General features: G+C 42.4%; 1 protein-coding gene across 3 annotated transcripts in view; it reads right to left on the bottom strand.

Moving 5' to 3' along the window:
• The window catches only part of LOC112253501 (coiled-coil domain-containing protein 136), a 60,573-nt gene extending 48,904 nt beyond the window's left edge, over positions 1-11,669 (bottom strand). For 2 of the 3 annotated variants that reach the window (XR_006083632.1, XM_042323382.1), the window contains exons 1-2: positions 11,427-11,669; positions 11,123-11,181 (exon numbers count right to left, since the gene is read on the bottom strand). Coding sequence is in view for 1 of the 3 variants with exons in the window: in XM_042323382.1 (XP_042179316.1) it covers positions 11,123-11,174 (52 nt within the window). In the remaining 2 variants the exon portion in view is untranslated. Of the gene's footprint in view, positions 1-3,671; positions 3,873-11,122; positions 11,182-11,426 lie in introns of those variants that run through there. The other variant, XM_024425454.2, reaches the window with a different exon arrangement.
• Between the last annotated feature and the right edge of the window lie 782 nt (positions 11,670-12,451).

Raw genomic sequence — 12,451 nt, 5'->3', positions numbered from 1 at the left:
TAAAATGGCAGAGAGAACAAAGCAAAGACAAGTGATGTGGGAATACAGACAAGATCTGCAGCTCCCACCTGAATGCATTCAGTATTCTTTAGAAATCTCATTTAAATTGTGAGGAAGAGAGGGAGAGAGAGAGAGAGAGAGAGAGAGAGGGAGAGGGAGAGGGAGAGAGAGAGAAGGCTTCAGAGCAAGGGCAGGAGTGGGCGGTATGTGAATAATGCAAAGCCACCTACGCAAGCAGCCACAAAGATGTATTCATGGCACACATACTGGACATACATAGAAAACAGATATATATTGTACAGACTCACAGAAACACATGCACACAGAAAAACACATGTATTATAAAACACATAGTAGATACACATAAACATTGTGACAGTCACACACATGTACAGTAGACAGACAGACAGACAGACAGACAGACAGACAGACAGACAGACAGACAGACAGACAGACAGACAGACAGACAGACAGACAGACAGACAGACAGACAGACAGACAGACAGACAGACAGACAGACAGACAGACAGACAGACAGACAGACAGACAGACAGACAGACAGACAGACAGACAGACAGACAGACAGACAGACAGACAGACAGACAGACAGACAGACAGACAGACAGACAGACAGACAGACAGACAGACAGACAGACAGACAGACAGACAGACAGACAGACAGACAGACAGACAGACAGACAGACAGACAGACAGACAGACAGACAGACAGACAGACAGACAGACAGACAGACAGACAGACAGACAGACAGACAGACAGACAGACAGACAGACAGACAGACAGACAGACAGACAGACAGACAGACAGACAGACAGACAGGCAGACAGAGAAGCCTACACACACACGCACACACACACACACACACACACACACACACAAGCAATGTGAAATGCTGAGGGCAAGTTGACAACAACAAAGTCTTGCAGAAAGGAGAAGAGTAGCTAACGATTCAGAACAAACTAGAAAAAAAGTCCCATGAGTGCACTAACATCCCTCCCTGTCCAACTAGTGGAACTTTAAAGCAGAGATGTTTCCATTATGTAACCAAAAGAGAAAAAAACACATCACATACTCAATATTTCAAGGACCTGCAGCACACTACCCTGAAAGCAGAGAAGGAGAGAGAGGGAAATCAAAACCCACGGGTACAGGCCTGTGAGAGGGAGAGGGCTGCCTGGGGAAGTTCTCAGCTGAGGGGGCATACAGCACTAGCACTGGATGGGGAGGAGAGGAGAGGAGGAGGAAAGGAGTACTGGAAAAGACTAGCATCGTGACTCGGGTAGGTATTACGCCACCAGTTGGAAGAAAGTGAAGGAGCAGAAGAGAGGAGGAGGAGAAGAGTGGTTAGGAGCATTGTGTGGGAAGTATGAACACTGGAGTCAGGTACCACTGTGTATGGGAGACAAAGAGAGCGTAGGACTGCTGCTGAAAGAGAGAGGGGGCAGAGAGAGGGAGGAGTGGGAGAGAGACAGAAAGAGCGAGAGAGCGATGGTGGGCACTACCAGCTCTCATAGTCTCATGTCAGAATAAGACCTTCATCTATGTTTCTCAAACGTCCAATTTCAAAGTTGTTTGAAATGTCAAATATCAAAGTGTTTAGGCATTAAGTTTAGGCATTAAAGTAAAATCCTTAAGGTTAGGCATTAACCCCGAATGGTTAAAGTTTGGGATAGGCTTAAAACAAAAATATCAAAAACAACTTCCTATCACTGGATTCAAACTTGCAACCCTTGGAAGCAGATGTTAACAGAGCTCACCGTTGCCCCTAGTGGCCAGTTTCCATGTAATCTCCCGACTCGCCAGACATTTATGGACGTCGAATACTGACTTGTATCATGGGAAAACTGTCTGGGTGGGCAAGTTCGTGTGAGAGTAAGAGGTGGTGGGTGAGGATGGTGGGGTACACGATTCACTCACGACTGCTGTATGTGCGTTGTGTGTGTGTATGCATGCAGCATGTGTGTGCGTGTGCAGGCTGTGCACTCTTGAGGGATGTGTGTCTAGTTTTGTTATGAGATGGTACTCTCTGTGCTGTATGTAGAGTAAGCACACAGCCAAACAAAAAGATAAACAAAAAGATGAAGCAAAACAATTGGTGAATTGTTGGTGAATTCCCAGTCCTAAAGTATATCCATACATTGACATGATAGTGTTATCAGCCTCCACTTCAGTTCTCAGTTCTTTTTCAGCATCAGTTGTCAATCAAGGGTAAGAGGCACTTCAACAGTAAACCTAAAAGGGCACTATAAGGGAGCTTTTAACAGCAAGGTTCTAAAAGCAGGCCTCAAGTGAAACCATGGTGCAGTGATCAGTCTGGTTTGACCGAGCTAGTTAAATGCATGCCTGAGATGTGTCAGGCCTAAAGCTGATGACAGGAGAGAAGTCCCTGGGAGAGCTGAGATAACAGGAAGAGCCACACCAGACCTGACCTGAGTCAGGATCCATCTTCCTCCTCTGGCTGACACAGATACATTTTGAGTCCTCTGTTTGGGGTAACAAAAGACTACTGAGTTCCCCTTAGCATTACTAATAAAAGGTGAAGATGCATTTACACTCTAGTCAAGTAGACTTGACTTATTCCATGTAGCTAGTGGAGCAAAGGGCCTTAAGTGCATCTCCAGCAAACCCTGTTCTGGATTCTGAGTCTGCATCCAAAGTAGAGGGCAAAACCCAAGGGTGGTGTGAGGAGGAGGATACAAGTACAACTTAACCCACATTCTACTCTGAAGGCTCCCAGTTCAGTCAAGAGATAACAACAAGACATGGAAGAACAGGAATCTCCAATCTGGCAAACTCAGCGTTGGTCAAAAGGAGCCGTTCAGTATCCAACAGACAACAACAACAAGATTTGAGCAGAAAGCTCCAACCACAGCAGTGGTCAAAATGAACTTGACCTGTGCCACCTCTGATCCATTGTGTAACGAGTGTGTGCGTGTCCTCTCTGTAATGTAGACACACAGACCTCCACTGAGACTGCCCATTCAATGCCCTACACGCTTTGAATCCTTGCAGCTCTTTCCTACATGGATAACACCAAAAGCATTCTTTGCATTCCTCTCATAATGGGTACTATAACAATATCATTGTGTTGTTATATTTATTTTTATGTGACAGTGACAGAAGGCCATTGTACATTATCTAACACATGTATATTCTGCCATTTAGCAGACGCTCTATTCCAGAGTAAATTACAATTAGTGCTTTGTGCACCTTAAAAGTAGTATGCATGAAGCTTTAGGTTGAACTGAACTGAGTTTAAACAGAATATCAGCAGTCAGACATGGCACCTTTATAAAAATGTATTCAAAAAATAGAACTGGTTACAGATCATTCAAGCAAAAGCTAATCAAGAAGGAACTGGTAAATGTTACATCACTAAACATTATTATTTAAAGAAACATCAGATCATATCAAATCACATACAATCATTTCTATTGACTATTCACTTCTAAAGACTGACAATACAGCATTTTGTAAAATGCTATTCCCACTGTACAATTCTCCATCCATCAAACCTGACTCTGTAACATCACATAACATGAAATCACAGGCATCCTTAATAATTGACCATTCACTTCGACTGACTGCCTCTATACACCCCTGGCCATGTCATTTCCACTTCCCCCCCATCATTAAAACAGTCCATTCATACCTGATGCTGTGGTTGTGGTTGCACCATTAAATCTCCTGTAATCCCATAGATAGCGCACAGTAACATCTGCTCTGTCTCCTTTCTCTAGTCTCTCCTATCTGAAGTGCTGAAGCCTGACAACTGAGAGATGGAATGCAGCTCTCCTCTTATCTGATATGAAGAGAACAAACTAGCTAGCACATCAGTCTCTCTCCCCACCTCCCTTTCCTCTCCTCTCTTCTCCAACCACCTGACCACGTGTCCCCTCTCCACCTCCTCAGTTTAACAGCTCATCCCTCTCTCCTGTTCAGGAACATTCTCTGATCTTCCTCACTGACCACACAGACCTATACGTACAAAGATATTGTCATATCAGTTGAGTGTATCTGCTCTTTGACCTAGTGCTGTTGAAAGATGTTATAGAACCATCACAGAAATACACACATACACAAAGATATGCAAAAACACATGCAAATATGTACAAATAAACACAGAGGCCTCACTCATGCTCTTAGTTGGCTTTAGCTAGTTCAATCTCACAACCGCATAACTAGCTACCAAGAAGCCATTTCAGGCTATTAATCAAGTGAGAGTAGCTAGCTTGTCTAACTATTTTAGCTAGCATGCTAGACTTGAGAAAAGCAAGCAATAACTAAATGTGCTGAGTAAGAGTCACATCCCTTTCAATATTTTACCCAGATTTTAGCATAGATGCAGAGAAGCATATTTGTGACTCGTTTCAGGAAACTAGGCGTATGTCACCACATCACTACTTCACAGGAGAGGCATTTCAAATCAAAAATCAAATCAAACTTTATTTGTCACATTTGCCGAATACGACGAGTGTAGACCTTACCGTGAAATGCTTACTTTACAAGCCCTTATCCAACAGTGCAGTTCAAGAAGAGTTAAGAAAATATTTACCAAATAAAAAATATATAAAAAGTAACACAATAACATAAAAATAATGAGGCTATATACAGGGGGTACCGGTACTGAGTCAGTATGCGGGGGTAAAGGCTAGAGGTAAATGGTACATGTAGGTAGGGGTGAAGTGACTATGCATAGATTATAAACAGCAAGTAGCAGCAAAACAAATGGAGGAGGGGTCAATGAAATAGTCTGTTGGCCATTTGATTAATTGTTCAGCAGTCTCATGGCTTGGGGGTAGAAGCTAAGGAGCCTTTTGGTCCTATACTTGGTGCTCCAGGACCGCTTGCCATGCGGTAGCAGAGAAAACAGTCTATGACTTGGGTGACTGGAGTCTCTCAGAATGTTATGGGCTTTCCTCTGACACCGCCTATTATATACATTCTGTTCTAAAGTTTGGGGTCACTTAGAAATGTCCTTGTTTTTGAAAGAAAAGTACATTTTTGGTCCATTAAAATAACATCAAATTGATCAGAAATACAGTGTAGACATTGTTAATGTTGTAAATGACTATTGTAGCTGGAAACAGCAGATTTTTTAAATGGAATATCTACATAGGCGTACAGAGGCCCATTATCAGCAACCATTACTCCTGTGTTCCAATGGCACGTTGTGTTAGCTAATCCAAGTTTATCATTTAAAAATGCTAATTGATCATAAGAAAAGCCTTTTGCAATTACGTTAGCACAGCTGAAAACTGTTGTCCTAATTAAAGGGGCAGCAGGTAGCCTAGTGGTTAGCGCGCTGGACTAGTAACCGAAAGGTTGCAAGATCGAATCCCTGAGCTGACAAGGTAAACAATCTGTCGTTCTGCTCTTGAACAAGGCAGTTAACCCACTGTTATAAGAATTTGTTCTTAACTGACTTGCCTAGTTAAATAAAGGTAAAATAAGGCAGTTAACCCACTGTTATAAGAATTTGTTCTTAACTGACTTGCCTAGTTAAATAAAGGTAAAATAAATAAAAAGAAGCAATAAAACTGGCCTTCTTTAGACTAGTTGAGTATCTGGAGCATCACAATTTGTGGGTTCGATTACAGACTCAAAATGGCCAGAAACAAATAACTTTATTCTGAAACTTGTCAGTTTATTCTTGTTCTTGTCAGTTTATTCTTGTTCTGAAATGAAGGCTATTCCATGTGAGAAATTGCCAAGAAACTGAAGATCTCATACTACTGTGTACTACTCCCTTCACAGAACAGCGCAAACTGGCTCTAACCAGAATAGAAAGAGGAGTGGGAGGCCCCTGTGCACAACTGAGCAAGAGGATAAGTACATTAGAGTGTCTAGTTTGAGAAACAGACCCATCACAAGTCCTAAACTGACAGCTTCATTAAATAGTACCCACAAAACACCAGTCTCAACGTCAACAGTTGGCGACTTCGGGATGCTGGCCTTCTAGAGTTGCAAAGAAAAAGCCATATCTCAAACTGGCCAATAAAAAGAAAAGATTAAGATGGGCAAAAGAACACAGACACTGGACAGAGGAACTCTGCCTAGAAGGCCAGCATCCCGGAGTCGCCTTTTCATGGCAACCGGTCAGGATGCTCTCGATGGTGCGGCTGTAGAACTTTTTGAGGATCTGGGGACCCATGCCAAATCTTTTCAGTCTCCTGAAGGGAAAAGGGTTTGTCGTGCCCTCGTCACGACTGTCTTGATGTGTTTGGACCATGATACATCATTGGTGATGTGGACGCCAAGGAACTTGAAACTCTCCACCCACTCCACTACAGCCCCGTTGATGATAAAAGGCGGGCCTGTTTTCCTGTAGTCCACGATCATCTCCTTTGTCTTGCTCACATAGAGGGAGAGGTTGTTGTCCTGGCACCACACTGCCAGTTCTCTGACCTCCTCCCTATAGGCTGTCTCATCGTTGTCGGTGATCAGGTTGTGTCGTCAGCAAACTTAATGAGGGTGTTTGACTCGTGTTTAGCCACGCAGTCATGGGTGAACAGAGAGTACAGGAGGGGACTAAGTACACACCCCTGATGGGCCCCAGTGTTGAGGATCAGCATGGCAGACATGTTGTTGCCTACCCTTACCACCGTACCACCTGCGGGCGGCCCGTCAGGAAGTCCAGGATCCGGTTGCAGAGGGATGTGTTTAGTCCCAAGGTCCTTAGCTTAGTGATGAGCTTTGTGGGCACTATGGTGTTGAATGCTGAGCTGTAGTCAATTAACAGAATTCTCACATAGGTGTTCCTTTTGTCCAGGTGGGAAAGGGCAGTGTGCAGTGCAATTGAGATTGCGTCATCTGTGGATCTGTTGGGGCGGTATGCGAATTGGAGTAGGTCTAGGGTATCCGGGAGGATGCTGTTGATGTGAGCCATGACCAGCCTTTCAAAGCACTCCATGGCTACTGATGTGAGTGCTATGAGACGGTATTCATTTAGGAAGGTTACCTTCGCTTCCTTGGGTACAGGGACTATGGTGGTCTGCTTGAAACATGTAGGTATTACAGAAAATGTCAGTGACGACACTTTCCAGTTGGTCCGTGCATGCTTTGAGTACATGTCCTAACCCATCTGGCCTCGCAGCTTTGTGAATGTTGACCTGTTTTAAGGTCTTGCTCACATCGGCTCCGAGAGCATTATCAGCTGGTGCTCAGTGCTTCAGTGTTGCTTGCCTCGAAGCGAGCATAAAAGGCAGTTAGCTCATCTAGTAGGCTGGCGTCACTGGGCAGCTCGCATCTGGGTTTCCCTTTGTAATCCGGAATAGTTTTCAAGCCCTGCCACATCTGACGAGAGTCAGATCCGGTGTAGAACGATTCAATCTTAATCCTGTATTGACGCTTTGCTTGTTTGATGGTTCGTCTGAGGGCATAGGGCGATTCCTTATAGGTGTCCAAATTCGTGTCCCGGTCCTTGAAAGCGGCAGCTCTAGCCTTTAGCTCGATGCGCATGTTGCCTGTAATCCATGGCTTCTGGTTGGGATATGTATGTACAGTCACTGTGGGGACGACGTCGTCGATGCACTTAATGATGATGCTGATGACTGAGGTGGTATACTCCTCAATGCCATTAGATGAATCCTGGAATATTTTCCAGTCTGTGCTAGCAAAACAGTCCTGTAGCGTAGCATCCATGCCATCTGACCACTTCCGCATTGAGCGAGTCACTGGTACTTCCTGCTTTAGTTTTTGCTTGTAAGCAGGAATCAGGAGGATAGAATTATGGTCAGAATTGCCAAATGGAGGGCGAGCTTTGTATGCATCTCTGTGTGTGGTGTAAAGATGGTCTAGAGTTTTTTTTCCCTCTGGTTGCCCATGTGACATGCTGGTAGAAATTTGGCAAAACTGATTTAAGTTTGCCTGCATTAAAGTCCCGGCCACTAGGAGAGCCGCTTCTGGGTGAGCATTTTCTTGTTTGCTTATGGACCTATAGAGTTGGTTGAGTGCGCTGTTAGTGCCAGCATTGGTCTGTGGTGGTAAATCGATGGCTACGAATAATATAGATGAGATCTCTCTTGGTAGATAGTGTGGTCTACAGCTTATCATAAGGTACTCAGGCGAGCAATACCTCGAGTCTTCTTTAATATTATACATCGCACACCGGCTGTTATTGACAAAAAGACACACACCTTCACTCCTCTTCTTATTTTCAGATGATTGCATGTTAGCAAGTAGAATTGATGGCAATGGGAGTTTTCACTCGCCTACGGATTCTCAAAAGGCAGCCTGATCTCCGTCCTCTTTTCCTTCGTCTTTTCTTCACGCAAATTAAGCGGATCTGGGCCTGTTCCCAGGAGAGCAGTATATCTTTCTCGTTGGACTCGTTAAAGGAAAAAGCTTCTTCCAGTCTGTGGTGAGTAATCCCAGTTCTGATTTCCAAAAGTTATTTTCGGTCATAAGAGACGGTAGCAGCAACATTATGTACAAAATAAGTAAAGAAATAAGTTACAATCAATCCAAAAAAACGAACAAATTAGCACAAGTGATTATGGACATGTAAAACGTCAGCCATTCTCTTCGCTGCCATTTTAAACATAAACATAACATTTGAACGTAAACATTTTTTAATTTTTTTTTACAAAATATGCTTTTTGGGAGAAATGCCTTCTGGACCATGTGAACTTTTATGTGCCTTAATAACAAACGTGTATGCCATCTTTAAATAAGAATACATTTGTTAGATAATAAGCCTAGTTGGTTTAACCATGGAAACAGACAGGTACCTTCCTGCAAGCCATCATTGGCTGAGATAATAGATGGGCTGGACATGCCGAGAGATGAGATCGGATTGGTCTGTCATGTAGCATGCTTCTTTCTGTAACATGAGCGGCTCAGTATGTGCAGGCAATTCTTTCTTTTGAAAGATATCATGAAGAACTGCAAAAGTGTTGCTCTCCACTTTCTGGAGGACTGAGTTTTGAAATCAGTGAAATGCCCGGTGGAAGCAGAGTATGATAGCTAAGGAGATGGAGAAAATTCTGGCATTTGATTGCAAATATGCGGAGGGAGTCAAAAGGAGAACACAGAAGGCTGTTGTATAAAACACCTGTCTCCGGATTGCATCTTCAAACTAAGGGTAACCATGGCATCCATGACAGAGAGGGAGAAGCGTTCATCCATGTATATGGGTAAGAGAGTCTAGCTAGCTCCATTTTCAGATATTATATATGTTAATTTTGTCAAAAAGTTGTTTTCATTACTTGCTAGCTAACATTACGTGTATGATCTGTGTAGTAATATTATTCGTATCTCAGAGGCATTTTAATTGCTAGTTATAGCCTAGCTATCTAGCTAACATTGAACCTAGTTGGTTAGCTACCATCAGATTCATACAGGGTAGTTGTAACGTGCGTTGTTTGAAGGAGACCAAGGCGCAGCGTAATTTGTGGTCATCATATTTATTAAATGAGAACCAGCAATAAAATAACAAAGTGAAACCAAAACGAACGTACCATTCCGTAGGCTACAAGAGCTGTACAAAAACAAGATACCACAACATAGGTGGGAAAAAAAGGCTACCTAAGTATGATTCCCAATCAGAGACAACGATAGACAGCTGCCTCTGATTGGGAACCACACTTGGCCAAACACAAAGAAATACAAAACGTAGAATGCCCACCCCACATCACACCCTGACCTCACCAAATAGAGAAATAAAACGGCTCTCTAAGGTCAGGGCGTGACAGTAGTTGGGATTATGGTTCATTGTTTAGCTAGCTAGCTACATGTCTAATCAAAAGACTCCCCTATACAAGTAACCATTTCAAAGTACCATTTACACCTTCTGTATCCTGTCCATGTAACAAATAAACTTTGATTGTATTTCATATAGCATGCATTTACTAGAGACATTAATGTGAAGAACAACATGACCTGCACCAAAGTCAAATTAGGATTTAACGTTAGGCCAAAGAGACAGTGTCCAAGTTCAAAAGGTTTCATTAGAATACCATTCTTTTATTTCTTCACACTTACAACCGTAAACTATTTTATGTAATTAACTCGCTATTAACTTGTAAACAATGATATTTTGTGAGTTTATTTTTCTGTAATAATTCATTCATTCAGCTCAATTTAAGATGTTGTCAGCTATATGATATGGTCATTATTTGAACTGGCTCGCAGCTAACTTACCTAACTTAACTAACGAGATAACAAGCTAGAAACAAACCAAAACATTTAGAAAGTTGCTTTTAGTTGCCTGGTTTGCTAGATTGACATACTGTATATTAAATTCATTTTTAAACTGATGGGTTTACTGGTGTTAAAATACACCAGTTATGCTATTTTGGACCACCAGGCTGCAGCTTGTCGTTTTTTGTGTTTATACTTATATTGTCGGACGACAATAGAATGTTCATGGTGTCACTGGGACAACTGTCTACAGACATGTCGATTGACGTAGTATAACCCAGTCTTTAGTCTTGAAATCTTTGGTTGTTTAGTATACTACTGTACACACTCTGTTCAGCACATGGCCCACATGTGAATCCTTAAAGAGATGGGTGGGGCTAAAGCTTAAGAGGATATGAACAATGGTGAATGGGTGTAGACAAAGAAGAGCTCTCCAGTAGGTGTACCAAAACATTTAAGGGCCACTTTCTCAAAAAATGGGGTTACAAGATGTTCAACTTTCAAATCAGAATTACTTTCCCATTGTTCCTCATCTGTAGTGTATAATATACCATTTTCTAGCTCTGAGTCTCTACTTGCACAAAACACAATTTCAAATTTTGCTACATAAGACCAAATCGAGCCGGTCGGACACATTGTGTTTCTTTTAAACAATAACCACCAGTCAGGACAGTCAGCTCAAGATAGATATTCAGAAAGTTAGATATACAGAAAAATAAACCTTAAAAAAAACAACTTATAATTAAGCATAATGATTATGGCCCTCAGGTGCAGTAAAAACCAGTTTCAGTTGTTTGAAAAATGCTAAATTCTCCAACTTCCACACACGGATGAGCTAGCCATCCTCATAGGACCACCCCCAGCCATCCTCATGTAGTTTGGGCCCCCTCAGATTACATACACTCGTAAACAGATAGTCAACAAACAATTTGCGCGCGCACTGGCAACGAGGGCACAGACCTGTAGATTCCAGCGCATCCTCAATGAGTGGAGGTAATCGCAGTCCATCCATGACCTCCCTGCAATTCCAGAGAGAGAGAGAACGAGATAGATAGAGAATAAAAGAGAGAGAGAGAAAGAATGATGGGGGAAGATAGAGAGTAGGCGAGATGGTCAGTGAACTCCTACACACGCCCACCTCAGCTGCAGGCAGAGACAAAACACACAGAAAGAGCTGAAAGGCAGCACAGCAGCTGGCAAGCACACACACACACACACACACACACACAAACAGACACTGCACACACACATACAAAGTCAATACCTTAGGAGTAGTGGAGAGTTCCAGGGAGCTGAAGCCTCTGCTCTCTTCTCGGTAGTGTGGGAGAGAGAGATGCTGAGAGAGAAGAGGGGAGGAGCAGAATGAAATAAAAAATATGCAGTTTTTCCAAACAACAACCGTCTGTCTGTCTCCTTCCCTTTTTTTCTACAACTGATTTTGCACAGTGGTGTGTGTGCGTTGAAGTTCTGAAAGCTTTTCAGCACTCTCTCTTGCTCTCTCCCGCTCACACACACACAGACCCACTGCAAAATGTATTTACTTATAATGAAATCCAGACTGTGTGTGTGTGTGTGTGTGTGTGTGTGTGTGTGTGTGTGTGTGTGTGTGTGTGTGTGTTTTGTGTGTGTTTTTGCTGAGCGACTAACCAACATTTCGGTGGGGGTTCAGTTATTAAAATGTGCACCAGTGCACCAATCTAAGAAACATAATACAAAAATCCCTATCAAAATCTGTTAGTTTAAGCTAGAGATATCAGCCAATCCACCGCATCCGCCTATGTCAGCCTTCCACATCTGCGGTGGAAAGTGGCCGAGCTATAGTGGTGTATGTCAGACCATAAGACATCCCGAAAATTGGTCTTTTCATGAAAACATCTGTAGCGTCTGAACGGTTTGGCTATTACTACAAACTACAGTATTATCCTTTCTGCTCTACGAGCCCAACAAGTGTCACAGGACTCATCTGAAGTTGGTAAAGCTGATGTGCCAATTTGTCTGTAGCGTCTGAACCGTTTGAGCTACAAACTAATATGTGGAAAGGGGAGACTCTCATGAACGCTCGTCTGAAGGTAACCCATACAAAAAATAGAAGTAAGGGAGATTTTGTGCAAAAAAAACAAGGGGTTAAATATGTGTAAAAGAAAGTATCTATATATATATATATATATATATATATATATATATATATATATATATATATATATATATATATATATATATATATATATATATATATATATATATATATTTCTGGAACTTTCTTATATCTCCTAGATATAGGACAGACAC

The sequence above is a fragment of the Oncorhynchus tshawytscha genome, linkage group LG06, assembly GCF_018296145.1.
Source record: "Oncorhynchus tshawytscha isolate Ot180627B linkage group LG06, Otsh_v2.0, whole genome shotgun sequence".
Classification (NCBI taxonomy): Eukaryota; Metazoa; Chordata; class Actinopteri; order Salmoniformes; family Salmonidae; genus Oncorhynchus; species Oncorhynchus tshawytscha.
This window is presented reverse-complemented; position numbering and strand designations above follow the sequence as displayed.